Source organism: Papio anubis, chromosome 9 (assembly GCF_008728515.1).
Source record: "Papio anubis isolate 15944 chromosome 9, Panubis1.0, whole genome shotgun sequence".
Taxonomy (NCBI): domain Eukaryota; kingdom Metazoa; phylum Chordata; class Mammalia; order Primates; family Cercopithecidae; genus Papio; species Papio anubis.
This window is the reverse complement of record NC_044984.1, coordinates 99,120,551-99,147,683: the sequence shown is the minus strand read 5'-3', so window position 1 is coordinate 99,147,683 and position 27,133 is coordinate 99,120,551. Positions and strand designations below refer to the sequence as shown.

The following is a 27,133-nucleotide window of genomic DNA, read 5'->3' as shown; positions in this document are numbered from 1 at the left end:
TGCTAGCAATCAGGAGAAATATGTATTCATACTCCTAGAGGCACTGTAAATGAGTCTTATCTTTCTGGAGACAATCAGGAAATACTGCAATGAGAACTATAAAACTGTTCGTATCCTTTGTTCTGGTAACTCTAAATCTTAAGGAAATATCCTCTAAAGGAAAAAAATAATTTTTAATAATAATGTTCACATTGGTACTAGGTATAATGTTTTAAATAGAAATAATTAGAAAAAGCATTATGAAACATAATATTTAAAACTAGAGAAATAACACTAAATTCTTAGTGTTAAGGGATTAACTAAATAGCCTTAAGATGTTGGCTTAACTATAGGTATTAAAACAGGCATTTTTCTGCATCCACCTATGACAGCGTAAGACAGTCCAGAATTGCCTTCCCACAATAAAATACTAGAAAAATGGACAAAACATAGACAATAACAATTTTCAGACACTGAACAACAGGCAGTGTCTGAAATTCCTTAGAAAAGGGAACAAAGGAGGTAAGGCCCACATTGCCAAGACTTTCTATCTGAGGTAATTCCCGGACTGTGGTTCACAGAAGGAAATTCCATACAGTCTCTCTGAGTCGAGGAGTTAGACCGAAATTCTGAAATGCCTCAGTGGCTAGAATTAGGTGCAGAGCAGGGTATGCAAGTGAAGACAGCTACACTAAGAAAGAGCATCAGAAATTTGGATAGAGTAAAATCCTACAAGGCCAGATGAGAACAACTTCCAAGCAAAGGATAATTGCTGAGGTGCTATATGAAAAATATTTCCCAGAGGTTACACAATGCCAGGAATTATTTGAATTGCTTCTAGCAAGTGTAAAAGACCTCATTAAATATTCATGGAATTAAGTGGAACCCTCAGAAAGACCACACCTTACAAATGGGGTTAAATTAGCTCTAGAATAAAGGCTACTCCAGACCCACTTTAACTGAGTTTAAAAACAAACCTGAAGAGAATCAGTCTAATCCGTAAGTGGTGTAATTGCCTGCCAGAAAATGTCCAATACCGCTTAAAGGAGTATATTAAAACTCAGCCTCAAAAATGTAAAATTAAATATCCACCATCAAATTAAAAGTTGCCAGACATACAAAAAGCCAAGAAAATTGGAACAATAATCAGGAGAAAAATTAGTCAATATAAGCAGACCCAAAAATGATAGTGATGATGGATTAGCAGATAATAACATTAAAAGATTACACACACACACACACACACACACTTCCATATTCTCAAGGATACAAAGGACATATGATCATTATAAGGAAAGAAATGTAATACTTTTAAAGATCCAAAAGGAACTTATAGAAATAAAAAATACAACATCTGAAATGAAAATTTCCCTGGGATGGCATTAACAGCAGGATTAAGAATCAGTAAACTTGAAGACAGAGCAATTAGAAATTATTCAAAATGAAGCACACTAAGAAAACAAAAACTTTAAAAAATGAACAAAGCATTCATGATCAATGGAACAACATCAAGTGGCCTAACATATAAGTGGAGTCCTAGAAAGAGTATGGGGGCAGAAAAGAATATTTAGAGAAGTAATGGCCGCACATTTTCAAATCTGATCAAGAGTTTTCAGTCAAACAAAAGATGAGATAATTTACTGCTGGCACATCTATAATACAAGGAATGATAAGGAAATGTTTCAGGTTGAAAGAAAATGAGACCAGATGTATGGAGTTATGCAAAAGAACAAGGGCCAGAGATGGTAAATGTGTGAGTAAATATTAAATTGTCTTTCTCACTTTTTGCATATTTAAAGGATAATTGACAGATAAAGCAAAAATGATAATACATTTTTTAGTTTGTAACATGTAGAACAAAATATACAACAACAAGGGCAAAAAGAAGGGGTAAATGGAAGTAATCTGTTGTGGGGTTCTTATGCTAAATGTGTATATAGCATAATTTTTTAAAGATAGACTGTAATAAGTTTAAATATGCATATTATAAATCCTAAGGCAACCACTAAACACAAACCAACAAAGAAATAGCTAATTAGCCAAAAGTAGATGGAAAACTAGAATCATAAAAATACCCAATCTAAGCAGAGCAAAGGAAAAAGAGGGAAAAAGGAAAAAAGATAAAAAATAGAAAACAATAAGATAGTAGGTTTAAACCTAACTATATCAATAATTACATTAAATGTGAATGGTCTAAATACTCCAACTAAAAGAAAGAGGTTGTCAGATTACTTTTTTTTTTTAAAGACCTAGCCAACTGTGGTGGCTCATGCCTGTAATCCAAGCACTTTGGGAAGCCAAGGTTGGAGGATTGCTTGGAGCCAGGAGTTCAAGACCAGCCTGGGTGACATTGCAAGACCCCGCCTCTACAAAAAGTAAAAAATTACTTGGGCAAAGGGTGTGCACCTTTGCCCAAGTAGTCTGGTTACTTGGGAGGCTGTGGCAGTATGATCTCTTGAGCCCAGGAGTTAGAGGCTGCAGTTAGCTATGATCACACCATGCATTCCAGCCTGGGTGACAGAGTGAGACCCTGTCTCTAAAATAAATTTTTAATTAAACTTAATTTGATTTTAAAAGACCCAAATATATGTTGTTAACAAAGAAAGCTACTTTAAACATAAAGACACAGATAGGTTAAAAGTAAAAGAGAGAAAATGATATATAATGCAAACACTGAAAAAAGAAAGCTGGAGTAGCTATAGTAGTATCAAAGTGGACTTCAGAACAAGGAATACTGCTGGGAAAAAGAGGGACATTGCATAATAATAAAGGAGTTAATTCATCAAGAGAACTATGTATGCAACTAATTTTTAAAGTTTTAAAATTAGGCAAAAATTGAGAGGATAAATAGGTTAATCCACAATTATAATAGGACATTTTAATACTCCCCTTTTCCAATAATTAATAAATAAATGTTCAGAAAATGAATAAGATATGGAAGACTTGAACAACATTATCCAGCAACTTGATCCAGTTGACAGTTATAAAACCTCCCATCCAACAATAGCAGAATATACATAGTTTTAAAGTCCACAGGGAACATATACCAAGACAGACCCTACTCTGGGCCTTAAAACAAGTCTCTATGAAGTTAAAGGACAGAAATCATACAAAATATGTTCTCTGACCACAATGGAATTTAAGTGGAAATAAAATGAAGATATCAAAAATATTCCCAGAACACTTCTTAATAATCTATGAATCAAAGAAATAACTATAAAGAAAACTAGAAAATACTTTAAACTGAATAAAAATGGAAACACAATTTACCAAAATTTATGGGATGCAGCTAAAGTAGTACTTAGAAGGACAATTTTAGCCTTAAGTGCTTATATTAGTAAAGAAGAAAGGCCTCAAATTAATAATCTAAAGTTCTGGCATAAACTAGAAAAAGAAGAACAAATTATTCACAAGGCAAAGAGAAGGAAGTAAATAATAAAGATGGGAGCACAAATCAGTGAAACTGAAAACAAACAAACAAACAAACAAAAAAAGCAGAGAAAATCAACAAAACCAAAAGATTGTTCTTAGAAAGAATAAAACTGAAAATTTTCCAGCCAGACAATGGAAAAAAGAGAGAAGACATCAACTACCAACAGAAGGAATGAAAAACGGAATAGAACTACTTATCCAACAGGCATTAAATGTTAATAAGATAAAATTATAAACAACATTATGCCAATAAATTCAGCAACTTAGATTAAGCAGACATATTCCTTAAAAGATATTTTACCAAAGCTCATTCAAGAAAAATTAGATTACTTAAGTAGCTTACTTAACATTAATAATTTTATTTATCTATTAAATATTTACCTATTAAATAAAATTAATTGTAATAAAAAACCTTCCCACAGTGAAAATTCCAGGAGCAGATAGCTTTGCAAGTGAGTTCTACCAGATATTTGAGGAAAAAACAATACAATTTCTACACAAATTCCTCCAGAAAATAGAAGAGGAAGGAATATTTCCCAAGTTGTATTAGGAGGCCAGAATTACCCTACCATCCAAACCAGACAAAAGCATCACAAGAAAAATATAGGGTGATATTTTTTAGGAACATAGGTGAAAAAAATTTAAATAAAATATTAGCAAATTGACCACTTTAATCTGATAAAGGGCATCTACAAAAAACCTACAGCTAGAATCCTACTTCATAGTAAAAAACTGAAGCTTTCCTCTTAACCACTTTTATTAAACCTGGTGTTGGAAGTCATAGCCCGTGCAAGAAAGAAAAACATAAAAGCATACTTGGGGAATTATAATACTGACTTCAAGGCCTCCTATAAAGCTATAATAATTAAGACAGTGTGATATTGGCATAGGAACAGGCATATAGATTGATAGAAAAACAGAGAGAGTCCAGAAAGAAGCTCGCATAGATGTGATCACTTGATTTTTGACAAAGGCACCAATGTAAAAATAGTACAGCTCTTTCAATAAATGGTAATGGAACAACTGGATATTTATAAGGTCTGAACTATGACCCTTACTTCATATATACAATACTAACTAAATGGTCATAAACGTAAATGTAAAAGCGAAAATTATGACACTTCTAAAAGAAAACATTGGATAAAATCCTGGAGACTTTAGGTTAGGTAAAGATTTCCTACACAGGACACAAAAAACCCAGCCGTAAAATAAAAATGGATAAATTAGACTTCATCAAAATTTAAAATGTTTGCTCCTTGAAAGACATTAAGAAAATGAAAAGGGCAAACCACAGACTGAGAGAAAATATTTGTAAAACACATTTCTGATAAAGGACTTATGATTTGAATAAACATTTCTCCAAAGAAGATATAGGAGCCGGGCGCGGTGGCTCACGCCTGTAATCCCAGCACTTTGGGAGGCCGAGGCGGGCGGATCACAAGGTCAGGAGTTCGAGACCACGGTGAAACCCCGTCTCTACTAAAAATACAAAAAAAATTAGCCGGGCGCAGTGGCGGGCGCCTGTAGTCCCAGCTAGTTGGGAGGCTGAGGCAGGAGAATGGCAGGAACCCGGGAGGCGGAGCTTGCAGTGAGCCGAGATCGCGCCACTGCACTCCAGCCAGGGGAACAGAGCGAGACTCCGTCTCAAAAAAAAAAAGATATAGGAATGTGTATATAGAATAATCTAAAGTGATACATACATATAAATATGTAATTCATGTATAAACAATGGAAAGAATCACAAAAATGATTTTGAGTTCAATATTCAGTGGAATATATTTAAATAAAGGGTTTTTTTACATATAAATATTTTAAGGAAAGCTTAAATTCATTTAAATGAATAATGAATAATCCTTGATTTTGATGCCAAGATACCAAATTTCCAACATTCACCTCGTAGCAACACCCCAACATGTAAGCTCAAAAGGGAAGAATACAGACGTGGGTATATCACATGAATAGAATTTTAGAGTTTGCAACATCTCAAAGAGGAAGGTACATTGACTCTCATCTGGCTAATAATTTATAGCTCTAGGTTTATTTCTGGAAGAAGAATAAAGCCTATTCTTTCTTGATGGAGAAGGGAAATGGGAGCAACTCTTGGTTCTGAAGCAATGACAGGCATTGTTCTCCAAAGCACGCAAATGTCTTTTAAAGAAGGAATTGGTATTTGGATCCTGCTGCCGCTAATGGAGACTTGTGTCTCTGGTGAATAAGAATAGTACAACAGAAGATCATCCTGCTGTTTTGCTGTAGTTCGCCTCATCTCAATCACAGATCTAACAAGAGAATTCGCCTGCTTTCATTCTTTTATAATGTAGCTGGGATTCTCTATGTCTGCCAGTGAGGCTGAAGTTGATGGATGCTTCCAGCACAGGGGTGCCTGGCTTTGGGCTAAATGCTGTCAGAACTTGCAGAGACTTGTTTGGAAAAATACAGCTCAGGTGTCGGAGTTGGCATTCTGCTATGGCAGACCCACACAAAAAGCAGATTATTTTATTTTATGCTCCTTGTGCCCCTTCCCTGTGTTTCTGTCTGAAAATCCACATGGCTTGTGAAAGAAAAAAGGCCTGGACTGTTAACTGAGCAGTGTCTAGCTCATTAAGAATCCTCTTGGAGAAAGTGTCATGCCAAAGGAGCATGGGTCTGAACGAACCTTAGCTCTCTCATATACTAGTTTTGCAGTGACTTAACCTCTCTGAGCCTCAGTTGACCCATTTCTAAGATTGGGGTAGTACAAATTCACAATTCTTATCTGAAACCCTTGGATCAGACATGTTTTAGAATTAAGAATTTCTCCCCCCAAATACTATGCAAATACCATGTATTTCTTAATACCCTAGTAGAATACGGGGCTGAACTCCCATAATAAAACACATGAATATTTCTGCAGGAAAATGCATGAATATTCACAGTAAGTGGGATAAATAAAGACTATAATTAGTCTCATGCTAGCTAAGGTCAGGTTTCTCTGCCAAGTGAGCTTGCTGCAAATCTATGAAAAAACATTTCGTTTTCAGAGTTCTGTGGATTTCAGAACTGCAGATAAAGGGATGTGAAACCATTATATCTAGGGCCACTGCTAAGTCACAGGGCTTTTGTGCAAATTTGACAATTCATTTTCTGGGTGGTTACAGCTTTTGGGCACATAACTTGACAAGTAGGGTAAGAAAAAGGCATCCCGTCCTTCAGAGTAAATCACAAACGTCAACCCCATCTTGGGCCTACCTTTGTGCAGTGCACAGCCTGCACAACCAGACACAGTGGACCTGATCATACGTGTCTCAGGGTTGCTGGAAGAGTAAACAGTAATGAAACATGACCCCATTTCCCAAAGCCACAGCTTCTCCTCAGGCTGTCCCTTGTGCTTAGACAGGGGCTTCTCAAATGTGAAGCATATGAATCACCTGGGGAGATTCCTTAAATGCAGGAAGGCTGGTGTGGGGCCTGAAACACTGGGTTTCTAGCAAGCTCCTAAGTAATTTCCATGTTGCTAGTCTACAAACCACACTTTGAGTAGTAAGGCTCTAGAACCGCTCCAACTTCCCCTGGATGTTTTACCTGAACCTCAATTCAGCATGTCTCATAGTTAAGTCACAGCCTTCCCCAAAACCTGTTTCTGCTCCTAATTAACTGACCTCCAATGATGGCCCCACTATCCAGCTACAGTTGCCCAAGCTCGATTTGTGGCAATCCTCCTTCCCTTCTTATTTTCCTCTTCTTCACCTACATTCCCATTCAGTTACTAAAAGCCATAGATTCTATCCCAAATCAATTTATCCAGTGTAGGGCTTTCCAACCTCGACATTATTGACATTGTGAACCAAGCAATTTTTGGTTGTGGGGATCTATCCACTGGGAGGCAAAATCACTCCTGGTTGGGAGCCACTGTTCCAAACCCTCAACTTTTCTCCATCTCTCTAGCTACAAACTTGCATCACTTCTTTCCCAAGGGGAATTTGGTGTTTTGTCTTCATGCATGTGTCAACTATTCCGTAACTACCCGTTAACATTTCTATGTTGTCCACTTATGAATCTTAAGAATTCCCATATTCTTGGCATCTTGCACAAGAGCTGACATAGGCAGATGCTTAATATATGTTTGCATGGATGAAGGAATGAATGTATCTCTTGACAGCTGCAGGTTCCTGGGAGTGAGATGCAGGGAATTTGGGGAAGCTCAGAGCTCGCAGCTTACAGAGTAAGGCCTAGGGCTGTCTGCAGGGAACCACCATGCAGAGGGAACTCTGTAGAAGAGACATCCAAAGGTGCCCTAAGACACTCCCACCTGCCCTGGAGTCTCTCTCTCTTACCCTGTTTTTGTCTGGCCTTTCTGTACTGCTTGGAAATGTCCTTCATTTGGGCTAAATGACTCCAGTCCCACTGCTGCTTGCCCAAGCGGACTGCATGGCAGTGTTGCTGTGTGTGCAGCTGCTTGAACACAACCTCTACCCTGAATGGCTGCCCTTGGAATTTGATTTGGGGCTATGTTGGAAACTCAGGCTGGCTTGTTCTGTTACAGCATCAGAATACTTACGGCTTTTTCTTTCCATTCAGTAGTCTCATAGCTCCCTCCCTCCCTCCCTCTCACAGAGACCCCTGATTTGAATTTCACTTTGCCATTCATTGGCTTCTATTGGAAGTCCAAGCTTTCTAAACAGTTTGTCCAAATTTGATGTTCATCAGTCCAGTAGGTTTTCCAAGCTTTTGCCAACTGGGCTAAAGTTTTCCTCTCTATCCATGTCTCTTTGTAGTACCATTGGCCTCCAGATTTAGACTTCTGGCATCCTCTACTCTTGGTCCACCAATGATGCCCAATTTTAGTGGGCTGGAGAGTCAACCAGACCTGGATCTGAATTCTGGGTAACTAGAGGCAAGTTATTTATTCTAATTTTCTGCATCTTTATGTGTGTATTAGTCCATTCTCATGCTGCTAATAAAGACATACCCAAGACTGGGTAATTTATAAAGGAAAGAGGTTTGATGGACTCATAGCTCCACGTGGCTGGGGAGGCCTCACAATCATGGCGGAAAATGAAGGAAGAGCAAAGGGACGTCTTAACGTGGTGGCAGGCAAGAGAGAATGAGAACCATGTGAAAGGGGAAACTTCTTAAAAACCATCAGATCTTGTGAGACTTATTCACTAACATGAGAACAGTATGTGGTAAACCGCCCCCATGATTCAACGATCTCCCACCAGGTCCCTCCCACAACATGTGGGAATTGTGGGAGCTACAATTCAAGATGAGATTTGGATGGGGACACAGCCAACCATATCAATCTGTAAAAAGGATCCGAGTATCTACCTTGTTGGTTGTTTGTGAGGATTAAATGGAAAGCATGTAACACACTGTGTGGCATATAATAAACGAATGGTTAATAAGTTAGCTACCTTTATGGTCAGCTTTCCCTATGAAAATATAGAATTTGGAAAAGAGCACATTAAAAGTGAACATTTCCAAGCCACCCACAGTTGAGTTTGTGTTCATTGTGCAAAGAAGCTCAGAATAAAGATATCATTTCTATAGTCAGTGGTCCTTCTTCCTTCGTCTCTTCTTTAGGCATTTTTTTTTCCTCCATCTTTTTGCCAGTTTGGTTCCAGGCACAAAGTTGTTTCTGGCTTGATCTGTCAGATAAAGCCCAAGGCTGGTCCCAGCCACAAAATAATCTCCTTCTCTAGCTGCTGCTGGCTTGTCCAAACCAACGTGAAATCCAAAGCCCTTGCTCTCCTCCCATAATGAGATGCTCTATTATTTTTTTAAAAAAACATGGAGCCAGGCATGGTGGCTCAGGCCTGTAATCCCAGCACTTTGGGAGGCCGAGGTGGGTGGATCATGAGGTCAGGAGATGGAGACCATCCTGGCTAACACGGTGAAACCCCGTCTCTACTAAAAATACAAAAAACTAGCCGGGCGAGGTGGTGGGCGCCTGTAGTCCCAGCTACTCGGGAGGCTGAGGCAGGAGAATGGCGTCAACCCCGGAGGCGGAGCTTGCAGTGAGCCGAGATCGCGCCACCGCAGTCCAGCCTGGGCGACAGAGCGAGACTCTGTGTCAAAAAACAACAGCAACAACAACAACAAAAAACAAATAAAACATGGAAAAATAAAAAGCAGATTAATGCAGAGACAGTTTTTCATTCCAGTCTCTTGTATTTCAAAATAATAGGGTTTTGTAGAAAGGTGGAGCCTGTGTTTCCATGGTAGAGCGTTTGGAAAGAGGAGTGTAAATTTCGGTTACCATCTTGAATCTAGCTATGAGCTATCTCTTTCCTGCATCAGCTTTTACGTTTTTCTTTTTCTTTCTTTCTTTTTTTTCTTATAATTTCTGTTCTTCCATCTTAATCTCCGTCTACCATCATCCCTTTAACTCCCTTCTCAAAGCAGTTTTTACCTGCGTGGTACCATCTAACCGGTCAATCTCTTAGGCCTAAAGCAGCAGAAGCCACAGAGGATTCAGGTAGATCATTAGAGAAGTCAAAGCAGAAAAGGCTCAGAGGTCACATGACTTACCGCTTCTCAAACTGTTTTCCTTAGAACCTTACGCCCATGAAGGTTTACAGGGACTTTATGGGGAAAAAAGAGGCAGAGCTGGGCCTCGAACCATTCAATCACAGCATCTCTGCTGCATCTGTTCTACATATGAGTGTTCAGAATGCAAGAATTTTTAAGAGGCTTGTTTTTGAACACCGCATTGAAAACCACAGATATAGCTCTTTTGTTCCGCAGATGAGGAAATGGAGGTCCCCTCCCCACCTAGGAAGTAATTACCTGTAGGTTGCAGACAGCTCCTTGGTGGATGAACTGCAGCCAGGACAGGGTTCTTTTCAATCGTGGAACAATCCAGATATTACTGTTTTCCCCGTTTCAAAGAGGAAGTGACTAAGGGAGTTTGTTTGGGAACGGTTCTCAGCCAGCAACGCATTGGGAACCAGCAGGCGGCCTTCACTCACATCCTCTGACTGCTTTCTCCACCTGTGGGTTCTTACAATTTGGGGAAGAGGCAGGCGCTAGGTGAAGATTGTGAAATAGGGAAAAGGTGGTTGTTTTTCTCATCTCAGCCTTGCTAGAATGTTCCTTTTTCGTATTACACCAGACGTATTCATCACCCCAGACCTAAGATGTCTGATGAACTATCTACAGTGAATGTAGCTAGCCCAGTGTTCAGCTTCTTGTAAGTCACCCCAGAACGCGAAGGCCATAGCCACTGGCCACATTGTGGGGTCCAGCTGTGGGGCACTCAGGACTGTGCTTCAGAAGGGATTTCCACAGAGTTCTGTCCACCAGGCCCTGAGGTTTCTCTCCCATCGCTTCATGACTCAGATGTATTCTTGACCAATGGTTCCTGGTCTTTCTGGATATCATGACTTTTTCAGAAAATGTTTAAAATGACATTGGGGGCTGACCCTAAGTTACCAATATTTTATGTCCTGGTATCAATTAACATCTATTATCATAAAAGAGGCTGGGCACGGTGGCTCATGCCTGTAATCCCAGCACTTTGGGAGGCCGAGGCAGGCAGATCACAAGGTCAAGAGATCGAGACCATCCTGGCCAACATGGTGAAACCCTGTCTCTACTAAAAATACAAAAATTAGCTGGGCATGGTGGTGGGTGCCTGTAGTCCCAGCTACTTGGGAGGCTGAGGCAGGAGGACCACTTGAACCTGGGAGGTGGAGGTTGCAGGGAGCCAAGATCACGCCACTGCACTCCAGCCTGGCCACAGAGCGAGACTCCATTTCAAAAACAAACAAACAAACAAACAAACAAAACAAAACAAAAAAAGAAAAGGTATTCTAATCCAAAAATGTAGGAAAGACGTAACTTGAGAAGAGGGAGTTCTTCCCGAGAAAGAGTACTTTACATCTTACACTAATGATTCTGCCTCATCCTATTTTTGTCCACTTGGGGGAACAATAATAACCTTACCCTGACCTGGCCCGGGCAGTGTTCTGGGCCACAGGCTTCTCGGGTTCTGCAGCTTCTGCAGGTCAGACAGAGGGCACCTGGGGCACCATCAGAAACACCTCCCGATTAGCTGGCAAGAAAGCATGTCAGTCTCACTCCAAGGGGAGCAAACAGGCTAGAGATGACCTTGTCTAGCTTTGCTTCCCACTGACATTTACAATGTTCCAAAAGAGACAGAGACAGGCTATGGCAAAGTCACATCCATTCACTGATGAAAAAGGATGTATGTTTTCTATCAATCTAAGATGACTAAGCTCTGTGGTCTGCGCATTTCCCAACCAGATGGGACCATAGCAAGGACAGTGATGACACCAGCAGTGTATTCTTGGCCAAATGTATTGTTAGCCAGTGGCTCCTGGTCTTTTGGGTATCATGCCCATGGGTGGGCACTAGCTACCAGTGGGGAAAGCCAGCTGGTGATTAGAAACCGTATCTAGCATGGTTGAAAACAGGATCTATTTTCTCACCCAATATTTTAATGTTAAAAATGTTTAGATGTTATGTTTAAAGAAATCAGTTAGCCGGGCATGGTGGCACATGCCTATAATCCTTGGGTATTTTGGAGGCTGTGCCGGGAGATCACATGCACCCAGGTCAAGGCTGCAGTGAGTTATGATCGTGTCACTGCACTCTAGCCTGGGTGACAGAGTGAGACCTTGTCTCTTAAAATTAAATTAGAATACAATGAAATACAGAAACAACATTGAGTATAATTTCTTCTTTGGAAAAATATACAGAAATCATTTTTACCAATAAAGCTAAAAGATACGGCCGGGCACAGTGGCTCATGCCTGTAATCCCAGCACTTTGGGAGGCCGGGGCGGGTGGATCACGAGGTCAAGAGATCGAGACCATCCTGGCCAACATGGTGAAACCCCATCTCTACTAAAAATACAAAACTTAGCTGGGCGTGGTGGCGTGCACCTGTAGTCCCAGCTACTCTGGGGCTGAAGGAGGAGAATCGCTTGAACCCAGGAGGTGGAGATTGCAGTGAGCTGAGATCTTGCCACTGCACTCCCTCCTGGCAACAGAGCAAGACTCTGTTTCAAAAAAAAAAAAAAAGGAGCTAAAAGATGCTCATCCATAGAGCCAAAAGAAGCTCTGTGGGGAATCAGAACAGGATTGGATGTGGATTGAAAAACTGGGACTTGAAGTGCAGGCTTGCAGCTTCCTGGCTTGCAACTTCCTAGCAGTGGCACCATGGATGGCCATTTAGAGAGGCATGTCGTTCAGTGCCAAAAACATGGGGTTCTGAAGGCGCATCAGCCTGGGCTTGAATACTGGCTCTGCCACCAAAGCCATTTACTGACAGCCTTCATGGCCTCTTCACAAGAGTAGTGGAACTGTGTGATCACAGTGGACCTTCTAATGCGTTACTCTACAAAGAGCTTATAGAAAAAATGGAATGAAGAAAAGCTTCCATTCACCCGATAAACAGAAAGAATTCGGATCTATGGCGGTTTTTACCAGGGCTGAGTCTGCCAACGGAGCCCGCATGTTCATCCTTTGATACACATGAGCAGGGCCCCCCGCATGCTAAGGTCCACGGCCCACCCCACCCCTACAGTCTTTTGTTAATGAGCCATGAACAAACCATACACAGAAAGCAGCTTCTTTTTTTCTTCAATTTAATTGAAGTTACTTAGAAAAATAATCAGGCTTGAATGGCTTTTCCTGGAGGAAGGTTCATGAACATTTTCACGCTTTTGTTGGCAATGTGGAATTCAGCTTTCTTTAACAGTACAGCAAGATACAGGGAGCGTTTTCTACAACAGGCCCTCTACTGCATACAAATATGTAAAAAAAGAAAATCACACTCCACAAAGATGTGAAATTACATGTCCATATGCCATACTGAGCATGCTCATAAGAAAGTAGTATGGGCAGCTCCTTCTGGACCTAACAAAGTATAGCAGACTGACATTTGCCTGTTATCAGCCAAGGGTCAAGCGGATTCTAGAAGGCCTTGCTGCCTGTAGGGTTCTAACTGGTTGTGATGGAAAAAGGTTGGAGGAAATGCTGGTGGTGGGAACTTGGGGGAGTGATGTGGTCAGTCCTGCTGACATAGAAGTGGGCAAGGAAGGGATTTGGTCACTGGGATTGCACAGAATGGGGCAGCTGAGATTGTGTGTGTGTGTGTGTATGTGTGTGTGTATGTAGGGGAGGACTGGCTAGGAAAGCAAGCAGAGTCTCTCGGCTTCTTCTGCCAACTCTATCTCAGCGCTGATCGAGACCCCACCAGCCAAGCATTTGTGGGACCCACACACTTTGTTCTGGAGCTTTCTAGTAGCCAGGATTAGACCCCTCTGCTTCATGCTTTTGCCACCAGGTGAACTGGTGCAACTGAAGTTTCCACTGCCCGCTGCTCTCCTGTGGCATCCACATCCTGAATAGGCAGGAGGGTGCAGCTCACCTGGTGCACAGGGAGGAGGAGGAACGTCCCCTCTGAGACACTACAGGTCAGCAGACCACCTTCTTCCCAGACCAGCTGGGGAGGGCAGGGAGGCGGGGTCTGGAGGAGCTGCGGGAATCATCTAGAGCTTTCGAACCAAAGGGATAAAGTAAGCAGGAATGTCCTTGCAAATTCTGCCCTGGCTGTACCTGGTCTTTAAAACACAGCAGCACCTTTGAGAAGTGGCTGGGAGATTGAACGCCTGCCTGTACTTTTCTCCAGCTAAGCATGCATAGAAAGTAGTTTCAAATATTCCTCTTTAAAAAACACAAACTTTCATTTTCCAGGCACACTTCACCAGTGGATTTCTTTAACCAAGGACACAGAATTTCTACATTCTGCAAAAAACAGTTGAATCCATTTTTTTTTAAGTTTCAATGCCATTAGAAAAGAAAATGTGAACACAAAGCAAAACACGGGGAGAAAGAGTCCCTCATTCCAGAAATCTATTGATGTCATGTCCCCTGAAGGACAATCTTTCTCACTTAAGAGAGAGAAGCCGGATGAAAGAAGGCCATCTTCACATGACAGTGAGCTGGCTTGTATAACTGATCAAAGACGGACATAGAAATGCAAAGCAACATGAATTTCCATTGAAAATCCCCCAAAAAGCACAGGGAACGATTCCAAACTATGAAACTGAAGAAACACTCATCAAGAGATCATCTGTTCCCACTGAGCACCCTTTTGAGCTTGAGGAGGAGGGAGCCACCCTGGGCCCTATACCCTACTCGCCCTCTCCTCTCTTTCTTCTGTCCACACCACCCAAGACTTCCTCCACTCCCTCTGGGAGGGATGGAATCGTAGTCCATGGCAGTATCCAGGATTAGAACCATTGCACTTAAGTAAAAGCTTAATTCATTTAATAAAGTACCTCTTGCTATATAAACCAGATGGAGACTGTGGTGCTAGTTTGTATTTTTTTTTTTAATGGAAGGGTGTTGGGGTGGCAGTTTTTATCCTCAACGACCTCAGATATGCTAACTCAGCTTAAGCAAAGTATACTTGGTGGAACCCTAGCTCTGTGGGGTGATCTGCAAAATAAAGTATCCTGGTCATGTATGTTCAGGAAATGCTACAGACTCAAGGATTAGTTTTGGGGATTCACCATGCACAGCACACATTCAAGGCTCTGAAAAGTCCTACAGAAAGGAAATTGACTTAACTTTGTTTCTTAAGGATATTTGACCACAAAACCCTTAGTTTGCATCACACCAACCTGATGCCTCCTGGAACCTGTGTTCTGTAGAGTACGTATTAGAAAATGTTGGACAACCTGTTTCGTTATCAGAAGTCCCATTTCTGAGGACAGTGTTCCCTGCCTGGAAATAAGGTCCAGATTCTCAATTCCAGGGACAGCCAAGGTCTGTCACTCTACCTGGTAAAACACACTGCATAAATCTCCATCCATCAAGGGTATAGTTGCTGTGCCCTTCACAAAGGGGAGAGAGCTCGGAAGAAGGTACACAACGTTTTATAAATAGCTCCAGCTAACTTCTCCGGCCCACATCTCACTCATGTTAAAGAAAATAATTTCCCTGGTGAGATGTTGCAGCTGCTGCCCACTGAGCTTGCTGTGAGCTTTACAATACAATCTTAATAGTTTCTGTGAATAAATTATTCAATTTTTGTTTGTTTAGAATATCCTCACCCCTTCACTATATACTGCATCAAAAACAAAACAAAAGGCAAAACTTACCCACACCCCATCCCACCCTCCCCTATTATTAAAACTATTATTATTATTATATACAGTATCTGCTACCAACTCATTCACTAGCTGTAAGAGGGATGTGGCTCAAACTTCAACCGAGAAGCATCAGCAATGGCTGGAAATGAGAAACGTGTTTAGATGTTAATTAGCAAGGAACAGGAAATGAAGTTTCCAGGCGTCCAGAGGAAATGGGGCATGGATTAACAGCATGGAAGGCTGTCTTTGCTGCTCATGCATGGCAGTTACCAAGGTGCTGATGGTCTTTCAGCCTCTGGAGGATGTGGGAGAGTGTGCATGTGCCTATGTGTACAAATGGTCCACCTCTGACCTTCATGAGGGGCAAAAACCATTGCAAATCCCCAAATGTACGAGTTTCACCTTGGCATTTCACACTTGTACGTGGCAAGCAGTAGAAGACAACACTTCTAAACGGGGATGTGGTGCTAGGCTGGATGGAGATGACAGTAGGAGGCACTTGAGGAGTGTTTCCCTTTCCTCGCCCAAGGCAGACATTGCTAATCACATTGCACTCTTCCACACTGCGCCTGGAGAATCCATTCTGGGGCTTAAAGGCAGACATTACCCATCAATTGGAGCAGGCACATGATAGGAAACATTTTTTTAGCATCTTTTCTGTTGGGCAATGAGCTTGGGATCACTCATGAAGATAAAGTGGCCTGCTCCGAATGTGAGGTTTTCAAATTTGGGCCATAGAAAAATGAAAATGTGTAGGGGTCATGGACCCTCTGGTGTTGCTCATGAATAGTCCAAACCTCATGTCAAGTCCATGAATATCAGGGGTTTGCTAATTGTCGAGCTGGATGCTCTATGTCACATTAAAGCTTTTTGAGGGCCAAGACTATTGGGTTTGTTCAACACTCTATCTTCAGGGCCTAGTATATAGTAGATGCTCAATAAACACTTGTCGAATATAAAGCAACAGCCACTTCACCTTCACCACGACTGGCACTGCCAGTTTAAAATTCCTGTTAAAAAAGCCTATTGTATCAGATTGCTATTTCTGGTGAAAAATTGCTACAATCAACTTTCTCCTTGGGTTAAAAAAAAATAACATTTCTTTAGTGCAAGGGACTTTCAGGTCAATTGGAATTGGTTTGGAATGACTCCCTTGCAAAGATGCCTCTAAGTGCAATAGCAACCTACTTATTTCTAGCAGAAATTCAAGAATGGTGGCATCCGTACACATGACAATGGCTGTTATCACATGACTCCATGAAAGGTTAGTAAGGAGAACATTCATGCCCCCAAATGAGCTGTAGCAAGCAAAGCAGGAAAGATAGATTTCTTCTGGAAAGACGTCAGAATTTTGCTGCCACAAAAAGAAATAATGAGACCATGTTTAAATAACTATAAATAATATTAATTAGAATTTATGGAATGCACAATTCATGGAATTCACCAGAACACAAGGAAACCTTTGAGACAGTGTTGCAGTATTCACTTCTACAGACAAGGACGACCCATCCTATTTCCCCTGCAAAGACAGCTGTCCTTCCCTACGAAGGATTTTAAATAATTCTCGCTATGCTGCTCGCAGCATCATCCCCAAAGAAATATTAATTTACAAAATAACCCAATATCCATATAATTCTTTTGACAAATAAAAATCTTAAATTAAAAAGCATGATTCTCTCCCTCTCCCCACCCCCTTTATTCCAATTTCAGGTAGCTTGGCACTGAGTAATTGAACATTAAAAAATCGAGTTTGTAGACTTCGTACAGCTGCGTTTGGTGCTCTGAGCTGATGTTCTGGAAGAATTCTGTGGTCATTTCATCAGTAGTTCTCGTAGACTTTGCATAGGTGGGGAACTTCAGGTAGCTGCCCACTCCTGCCAGCTGTAGGACGTAATTAGAATCCTCTTCCAGTGTCTCGTACTTGCCCACGAGGTCATAGTGGATGTGGCAGGGGTGGCAGAGTGAGTAGACGGTTTGCCAGTGTTCGTTGAAAGGCTCCTCCCGCTGGGTGTGTGGGTCGATGAGATAGGCCACAAACTCCTCGAATTTGACATCGTCCCCTTTGCGCAGGGCCTCCTGCGTGGCGTTCTTCCGCTGGCGTTTGATGATCTTGGTGCCGTACCGCTTGTGGAAGGAGATGTTGTACTTCTGGGTGAACTTGTTGCGGTAGGCGGACACCAGCCTCTCGAAGGGCTCCCGGACAAACAGGAACTTCATGTAGCTTTTCAAGCGGTGGTTGATTTCTGGGATGCTATACTGGTTCAGGGTCTTCAGGTTGGCGGAGACGTGCGCCTCGTTGGCCGGGATCTCCATGGGGTCGCTGTACTTCCCCCGCCCGGTCAGGACCATCATGAGCCGCTTCCAGTTGGTGCAGGCCACCTTGGGCACGTAGCAGTAGATGAGCTCGTGGTCCTCATCCACCACCAAGTGCTTCAGGTCGTTGGGGGTCAGCACCCTCCGCTTACGGCTTGTGGCGCTGTTGGCTCGGCACGTGTCCGTCACCTGGTCCCGCCGCATCTGGTGCAGGACAGCAGTGTTTGAGAGCTCCAGCTGCAGAGGGGACACAAGAGGAATAAGAACTCAGTAATTGCCTGAAACATTTCCACTTGGCTACAAGTAGATCATAAATCCACCCATTCAAATACGTATCTAAGCTGGGTGCAGTGGCTCATGCCTTTAAATCCCAGCACTCTGGGAAGCTGAGGCAGGAGGATTGCTTGAGGCCACAAGTTCAAGACCAGCCCGGGCAACATAGTGAGACCCCATCTCTAAAAACATTAAAAAATTAGGTAGGCATGGTGGCGTACACCTGACATCCCAACTACTTGGGAGGCTGAAGCAGGAGAATCTCACTTAAGCCCCAGAGTTCAAGGTCACATTGAGGTATGACTGTGCCACTGTGCTCTAGCTTGGGTGACAGAGCAAGACCCTGTCTCTAAAACACACACACACACACACACACACACACACACACCACACTGATCCAGACCTCATGATGTATAAAGCACTCTGCTCAGCACTGCTAAGAGACATAAGACATAACCTTAATCACTCATAGTCTAGGAGGTGCCAGGGCAGAGAGCCATCAGCCTCAATGGAGGGCAAAGGGAAATGCTTGGGAAGATGTGTGTTCCTCTGAATTCGAAGAGCAACAGTTTCTCCCCAAAGGCCATTCATTCCCAGTCCAAACCAGAGCTCACAGTCCACCTAGAACAGGAAACAGGAGGACACTCTGCCCTGCTCTGCCACCGCCTGCATCTCCAGCACCCAGAGACTCAGAGACCTTCACGGAGTGGTGGCACCCTATTGTCGGCTTCCTGCCTTACCTCCTCCACCACTCATGAAAGTTCAGTGTGGTCCTTCTTTTATATAAATGGAATAATATTAATTGTGATGAAAGTGATAGAAAAACTGGGGGCACAGGGCTATGGAATAGTTGCTCTGGAGCCACAGATGAGTTGGTAGCCTGGTGGCCTCCTTGCCTTAGGAACCAAGGCCCCATTCATACACTGGTCTTTTGGGGTTCTCCATAGCCCAGTGCCAACCTGCTTTTCCAGCCTGATTCCTACTCCTCACCCCTTCATAACCAAAGGAGGCTCCCGAGAAACCAATGATTCACTTTTTGCCACAAGCATTCCTTAGGCTGGGCACATCTGGGATTCTCCCTTCTCAATCTCTGCTGGTGTGAAGTTGACAATTCTTTTCTTTTCTTTTCTTTTTTTTCCAGAGTCTCACTCTGTTGCCCAGGTTGGAATGCAGTGGCGTGATCTTAGTTCATTGCAACCTCTGCCTCCAGAGTTCAAGCAATTCTCCTGCCTCAGCCTCCCGAGTAGTTGGGATTACAGGCATGCACCACCATGCCCTGCTAATTTTTATATTTTTAGTGGAGACGGGGTTTCACTATGTTGGCCAGGCTGGTCTTGAACTTCTGACCTCAGGTGATCGGCCAGCTTCAGTCTCCCAAAGCGCTGGGACTGCAGGGGTGAGCCACTGTGCCTGGCCCCAAACTTGACAATTCTTCATGGCCCCACACACTCCCTGCCACACTAGTGGAAGAATCATTCCCTCTACTGAACACCCACAACACTGAGTGTGCTTCATAGCACAACCCTCCTGTCTACTTCATTCTTGGTTTTCTCAACTCCTGTGGCCACTTGCTTCACAGGAACTCAGAGCCCCAGAGTCACTGCCTCCTCCAGGCCAGACTGTGGGTGACTTTGAGCCCTGAGAATGCAGCCATATCCATGAAATCCTCCAATCACCTGGACAGCCAAGTCAGTAGAGCCTAGGACTTGAGTGCAACCCAATTATCTGCCCCTGCTCCTCCAACTTTGAACCTCAGTCTGCACAATTTATATTAAAAGGTACATAGGGCCATTGGGATGGGCCTAAATTAGGGCCACTGATGAGTTTGCTGGGGACCTGAGGGGCATCATGGTAGCCACCAGGGAGAAGCCATTGCACCCTGCATTAAGTTCCACGTCCATCTCCTCTCATGGTCCCCAGGACAAAGGATGGTGATGGTCACCATGACAACAGCAGACAGTGTGACTAAGGAGTTACTCTGTAGGAGGCACCTTCACAGGTGATTTAAATACATTATGTTTAATCTTCCCAGAAATACGCTGAACTACAACATGCCATCGCCACTAAAAATTTTTATACTCAAGGGAGGAAGCAAACCAAGACAGAGTACTAACGCTTTGCAAGGTCTGTGTGTGAAGAGTATGGTGATTCTCTCACTGCTTTAACCTCACAAATAACTGGTGGAAATCTGGAAAGAGTTGTTAGTATCCCCTGATGTGCATTCCCCTTTGAAATCTGACATCGACACTCCTCCCATCAAGAAATAGAGACTATTTCTCCAGCTCTTTGAATGGGGGCTGGCTGTGACTTGCTCTGATGAGTAGAATGTGGTAGAAGCAATGATGAACATGTTCTGAAGCCTATTAGGAAGGTCTGCAGTTCCTAGCCTTCACGCTGTTGGAACGCTGCCCTGAGACAGTCATGCTATGGAAGGACCTGTCCAGCCTCCTGGAGGATGAAGACTGGGGCACTGCAGACCAGCACCAACTGCCAGCCACCACTGACCAAAGTGGTGTGAATGATCCCAGGAGAGACCAGCAGACCTGCTCAATTACCTACCCACAGAGCTGTAGCAGATGACATATCAGTGCTGTGTTAAGTCACTAAGTTTTGGGGCGATTTGTTGCCCAGCAATAAATAACTGAAACAGGAGAGCTGAAAAACAGGAGAGCTAAGGGTCCCAGTCAGGATATAATGCTGAGACCCTCAGCCAGGTTCCAGAGAAGCAAGGCTACCATATATATTTTTGGTTTCCACTTGGTAAAACCAGGTTAGCCTGGAGTTTCCCAAATTGGAAATAACTGGCAAATTACTGACCTCTGGTTATTCACAGACCAAATGGCACCACTCAACAAATTTATCCTGACTATAAAGAGCAGAGCAATAATCTATTTGTGCAAAGAGCCCTGGGTTACTGAACCACGGATCCAGTTTCCATGTTATTATGACCCAAATATGGGGCCTGGACCTTTCTTGGCCTTTGTTTCCTTGCCTGTGCCATGGAGATCCTCACTCCCATGCCTTGTTAGGCTGGTGTGAGGACTATAAGGTGTGTATTCCATGGCTTGAACACAGTAGATACACAATCAGTAGTATTTCTTCCTTTCCTCCCTCTCTAGGCTGCCCCTGCCTTGCCTGCAGAAAGAGGCAGTTAGATTAACTGACTGCCGGGGTTGTGGCCACCTTTAATGTTGGGTAGAGCCCACTTTCTTCCAGGGTAGCCAACTGGTGGCCATGTACTCTTTTCTGGGTCCCATAGAGAATCTTCCAGAATGTTCTTCCTTAGTGCCTGGACTCTTGTATTGTTTTGTCTTGCTGAGATTTTGCCACAAAGGCTCAATGCCCAGTGGTCATGGGTCCTCCATCAATCCAAATCTCCAGTTATGCTATTTTTTAGTTCTCCAAGTATAAGTGACCCTAGGCATATGCCAAGAAATATCAAAAGCAAGCTGCAGAATTTCCTAATTTTCTCTCCTGCACAATATATATCAGGATGATGATGACACCTAACACTGACTGGGTGAGTGCTCATTGTGAGCCAGGTAACGCTCTTCATGCTTCACACTGACTAACTTCTTCAATGCAATCAGTCATAACGGAGATTATCAGGATCTCCATTTTATAGCTGAGGATCTGTCAGATGCACCAACACATGAATGATAATATGGAAAACGATTTGTGGAGCACTCCTTGTTCATTACCTTGAGGAGAGTCTCCCCACATTTGTAAAGCTGTGGTGGTCTCAGCATTGCATTCTGTCAACGAGGAAACGGGCTGAGACAGACAAAGTGACTGCCCAAGGTAAGTCCTTCTAAGAGAAGCAGAACTGTGACGCGAGCCAGGGGGTGTGACTCAGATCTATGCTTGTCACACCGTTCTGGCATGAAGTCTCTGCCTTACCAAATAGAGATACCACAGAGCAAGAACTCTGTCTTTCCACAATGGTACACCCCCGTGCTTGCAAAAGTGCCAGCCCCACAGGAGATGCTCCGTAAGTGTTTGTTGAGTGAATGAATGAATGGCTTAATAATCTCTGTAGGGATACTGGATCTGTAAGCAGGAAAACCCCTCTGTAGTTAAAGAAATTTCCGGGCCAGGCGCGGTGGCTCATGCCTGTAATTCCAGCACTTTGGGTGGCCGCAGCGGGCAGATCACTTGAGGTCAGGAGTTTGAGACCACCTGGCCAACATGGCGAAACCCCATCTCTACTAAAAATACAAAAATTAGCCAGGCATGGTGGCGGGTGCCTGTGATCCCAGCTACTCGGGAGGCTGAGGCAGGAGAATTGCTTGAACCTACTTTTCCTGCCTGATTCCTACTCCTCACCCCTTCATAACCAAAGGGGGGTCCCTTCAGTTAAGGAGGCGGAGGTTGCAGTGAGCTGCGATCGCGGCAGTGCACTCCAGTCTGGGCAACAGAGTGAGACTCTGTCTCAAAAATAAATAAATTAATTAATAAACTAATTAACTTCCCAATTGTTCATCGATATCATAAAGTTCTTTCATAGAGCTGTACTGGGACAAATAATGTGCCTCCCAAATTCATGTCCACCCAGAACCTCGGAAAGTGATTTGATATGCAAATAGGGTTTTTGCAGATGCAATTAGTTAAGATGAGATTATACTGGATTAGGGTATAATCCAATGGGTAGTGTCCCTATAAGAAGAGAAAGTAGAGATACAGAGACACGCAGGGAGAATGCCACGTGTCTCCACGCAGCATTTGTCTCCATGTGGCATTGACACATCCACGAGAACGATGTGTCTCCAAGCCAAGAAATGCCAAAGACTGCCGGCTGCCACTAGAAGCTGGGAAGAGGCAAGGAAGGATCCATTCCTCTGGAGCCTTCAGAGAGCATGCCCTGCCAGCAGCTTGATTTCAGACTTCTGGCTTCCAGGACTGTGAGAGAATACATTTCTTTAGCTTTAAGCCACTCAGTTTGTGGTAATTTGTTACGATGGCCTCAGGAACCTAACAGAGGAGGTCGATCATTCGAGTGATTACTTTGAGCAAGTTGGTACTAAATTGTAAGTTTAAAGAGAAGATAACATCATATAAGAGACTATTTTACATAGAAGAATAAGGACAATGTATTAGGGCACTTGCAGAGTGAGGATAAGATTTGAAATAAGAAGATCTGGGCTTGATCTTGGGCAAGAGCCTTAGCCTTCTGAGTCTCAGTTCCTTTATTCGCAAAATGGGGATCGTACCACCTACCTCGCAGGGGTGGTGACTACAGCAAATAAGGTACATTTCAGCATTCAGTAAATAAGATCAACTCTAGTACAGGATTTGGACAAGGTATGGCACAAAATAGGTGGTTAATACGTAGGCATTCTTTTATCAAAGAAGAAAAAAGAAATCTGAAAAGAACTCCTGGCTAGAAATCTCAAAGACAAATTTCACCAGCTCTGTAATTTTGCTGCAGGTCAGCCCTAGGTCATTGAATTCAATTAATATTTATTTCGAATAGGAAAACTCTGACCTTTGCAATTCATGACTTCTTAGCTGATGTATTCATCACCCTAAGAGAAGCATTCATGGGCCTCTTGGGCTGTTGAACAATGCCATTAAACAAAACAAAACCTGTGCTAAAGGAAATGAAAGGACTAGAAAGGAAACGGGGTCCATCAATTTGCCATTTGCATCACTAAGGACAATTTTGAAGGCAATAAGTTACTAAGATGAGCAGAGAAATAAGGGGATCTCCCCCTCGCCCCCTCCCAAGCTCTTTTCAGTTGGAGACAATTTTCTGGCCACCTGAATCCCCAGGGAGGTAACATGCCAGTTAATACTGCATTCAGGACCACAAAGGCAGGAAAAATGGAAATGACACCAGCATATCATTTTACATTCAGTTGCAGAGGTGGAAAATAACTTAGTGGGGCTTTAAAACCTGGTATTTGAGGTTTCTTTCCCCTCCATTTCCTTCTTCTCCACAGCAGTTTAAGGGGCAAAGGGTGTACCTGCCACGACAAGGCACACACAGTTTCCCCTCAGGAAGACTCTGCGGAAGGGGTCAAGAGAATGCTTCCCAAATCCAAGATGGAAATTCACCTGGGCCTCTAGTATTAATGTTTTTAAAAATACATTTTAATTGGTTTTTCTAATTTTTGAATTTTAGAATAATTTCAGGTGACAGAGTAAGCCGCTTGTCTCGAAAAATAAAAATATTTTCAGACTAGTAGTGATTTAAGTTATTAAAAATAAAATGGTATTAAAATGTGCACACACCAGGCACGGTGGCTCACACCTGTAATCCCAACATTTAGGGAGGCCGAGACGAGTGGATCAACTGAGATCAGGAGTTCGAGACCAGCCTGGCCAACATGGCAAAACCCCGTCTCTACTAAAAATACAAAAATTAGCTCGGTGTGGTGGTGGACGCCTGTACTCCCAGCTACTGGAGAGGCTGAGGCAGGGGAAAATCACTTGAACCTGGGAGGCAGAGGTTGCAGTGAACTGAGATTGCACCATTGCACTCTAGCCTGGGTGACACAGCGAAACTCCGTCTCAAAAAAAAAAAAAAAGGGCAGAAATATAAAACCAGGTGCACAACTACAAGTCCAAAATAAACATAAACATTCAAATGCACAACATTAACATGAGGGATGATGTTGTTTTACTGGAACTAAAGCCCTGCCTGAAACCACACAGACGCTCGCTGACAGCTGTGGGTCAGGGTGTTTGCAGTAGAGCTTCCCTCTTCTCCTGTGCTGCATGAGGACTCGGTTTCCTAACCACTTCCCCCTTCCTAGTTACTAGGAAACTCAGCATGCTGGAATCTCATTTGACCTTTACTTGGTAAAAGCTCATCATGTATATATTTTCCTTTTCTGCTCATTTCCAATTAGCCCAAGACAATAATGAAGCTACATGGAACCCCCAAGAGCATCAATGAACACAGGCACCACGACTTCACATGGCAGAACTCGGTGATCTGGGGCAGACCTGATGATCCAGAAATGGATAATCATTTTTCAAAAGATTATCACTAAAATAAAAAATGCTCCATTAATGAAGTTCTTCTATGGAACTCTAGACCTCTGGGGGTTCTATCTGTGGACTTCTTGAACCTTGGTTTATGAAACCTGGATTAAGAACAGCCCTGGACAGGCCAGAGGGAAGAGAGGAATTCTTTACTATCGTGTCAAAATGGGGCAGGAGAGATTTCTGGGGTGTTCCAGAAATGTCCACATTAATTCAGAGGATCGACGGCTTGTTAGAGACTGTGATCAGGAAAACAGCGATTTCTAACGTTAAAAAATGCAGACCTGGTCATGTCACTGCCATGCTCCTCCTGTCTCCAACAGGGCTCAGACGAGCTTTTGTAACTGTCGTAACCCCTCAGCCACTAACACGCTCCCTGAGCACAGTTCCGGAACTACTAATGGGACCAACAGCTCTGGGGACATCAGGAAGACAAGAGAGTGAAGAAGACTCACTCATTAATGAAGAAGAACCTGTTCCCTCATCAGTAAAAGAGAATGCCCAATTTTTCCAACCAAGTTTGATCAGTTTTACAAAGAAAGGACTTGTTGATCTGACAATTATCTGAACTGTGAGCTCCATGTCTTTCTTCCTACACTCCCTTTCTCTCCCCTCTTCTTGTTTGCTTTCTCAAAAGGTTTTGAAGAGACCATAACAAAGGACATATGTGCAGTATGAAATAAAAATAGAAAACACATATTCTATGAGGGCTGGGATTTAGAATGTCAATTGGTTGTGGGCTCCTAGCAGCAAGGACAAAAGGGGAAATATGATAAAATCTTCTTGCTCTAGTTATCAGAAAAGAGAAACATTCCAGTTGTTTGGAGAGGAACATGCACAGGATTTCAAGGGACTCAGAAAATCCAGTGCCGGAGGGAGGTTCTTGGATTCAGTTTGCCTGTGTTGGGGTATTTAGAGGGTTGCTTTCTTCAGCTGACTGAATAATGCCACGATTCACTTCCACCTAAGGTCAACAGAAAGCTTCAGTATGTAAGGAACACTTTCACATACACCATCCCATTTAAGCAACCCATTGGGACTCTTCCAGAGGCTGCAGAGCCTACTAAAAGAAAGTTTATATTTAGCCGACCAGACCCTACTCCAACCATGCGTCATTCTCTCCTGGGCTGGTTACCCCTGAGTACTAATCATCCTTCATGCCAGTGGTTCTCAAACGAGCCTGCGTGAACATTCTTACCTGGAGGGCTTGTTAGAACGCAGCCTGCTGGGTTCTCCTCCCAGAATTTCTGACTCAGTAGGTCAGACAGGCCTGAGAACCTACATTTCTAGCAAGCCCCCCAAGTGTTTGGGCCACCATAATAAAATACCACAGACCAGGTGGCTTAAACAACAGAGATTTATTTTTTCACAGTTCTGGAGGCTGGAACTTAAAGACTAAGGTGCCGGGTGGGGCTGGTGTTCCCTGAGGCTTCTCTCTTTGGTCTGTAGATGTGCCTTGCTTGCTGCCCCCTCACGCGGCCATCTCTCCCCAGCTCCCTCCCACCACTCCCCCCCTTCTCCCCCCCCTGTCACTTCCTCCTAATCTCCCCCCTCCCCCCACGACCCCACCGGGCATGTGCTCCAGGTGTCTCTTCCTCTTACAAGGACACCAGTCAGACTGGATCAGGGCCCCACTCAAAAGTCCTCATTTTTCCTCAGTCCCCCATTTAACAGCCCTCTCTCCAAATACAATCACCTTTGGAAGTCCTGGGTGTTGAGAATTCAACATATGAATTTGGGAGGGACACAATTCAATCCATATAACACCAGGAGATGCTGATGCTGCTGGACTGGGCACCAAACTTTGAGAACCACAGTTTTATACTATTTGGAAATGACTGTAATCTAACGTCTTTCACCAATTCACAGCTATACCTAATTACAAAACACAGAACCCAGGTTTGCCATCTGCTGCCGAGAGACTCCTAGATCCACCCCCAGCCCCAGCCTCCAACTCCCTTCATCTCGCTTTGATCTCTCAAAAGTATAAATTAGGTCAGAGGAGGGCTGATTCTAGGAAACCGTGAACATGGCTCCGG

General features: G+C 43.2%; 1 protein-coding gene and 1 long non-coding RNA gene across 4 annotated transcripts in view; both read right to left on the bottom strand.

The window, feature by feature from the left end:
• The window catches only part of LOC108581104, a 47,071-nt gene extending 36,106 nt beyond the window's left edge, over positions 1 to 10,965 (bottom strand). The window contains exon 1 of the long non-coding RNA XR_004176183.1: positions 10,180 to 10,965. This is a non-coding gene — a long non-coding RNA (uncharacterized LOC108581104). The remainder of the gene's footprint in view (positions 1 to 10,179) is intronic.
• A 2,022-nt stretch (positions 10,966 to 12,987) lies between these two features.
• Positions 12,988 to 27,133, bottom strand: part of CHST11 (carbohydrate sulfotransferase 11) — a 306,442-nt gene continuing 292,296 nt past the window's right edge. For all 3 annotated transcript variants that reach the window (XM_009181578.4, XM_003907073.4, XM_031650710.1), the window contains one exon: positions 12,988 to 18,068. In XM_009181578.4, coding sequence (XP_009179842.1) covers positions 17,214 to 18,068 — 855 coding nt within the window. In that variant the 3' untranslated portion in view covers positions 12,988 to 17,213. The remainder of the gene's footprint in view (positions 18,069 to 27,133) is intronic.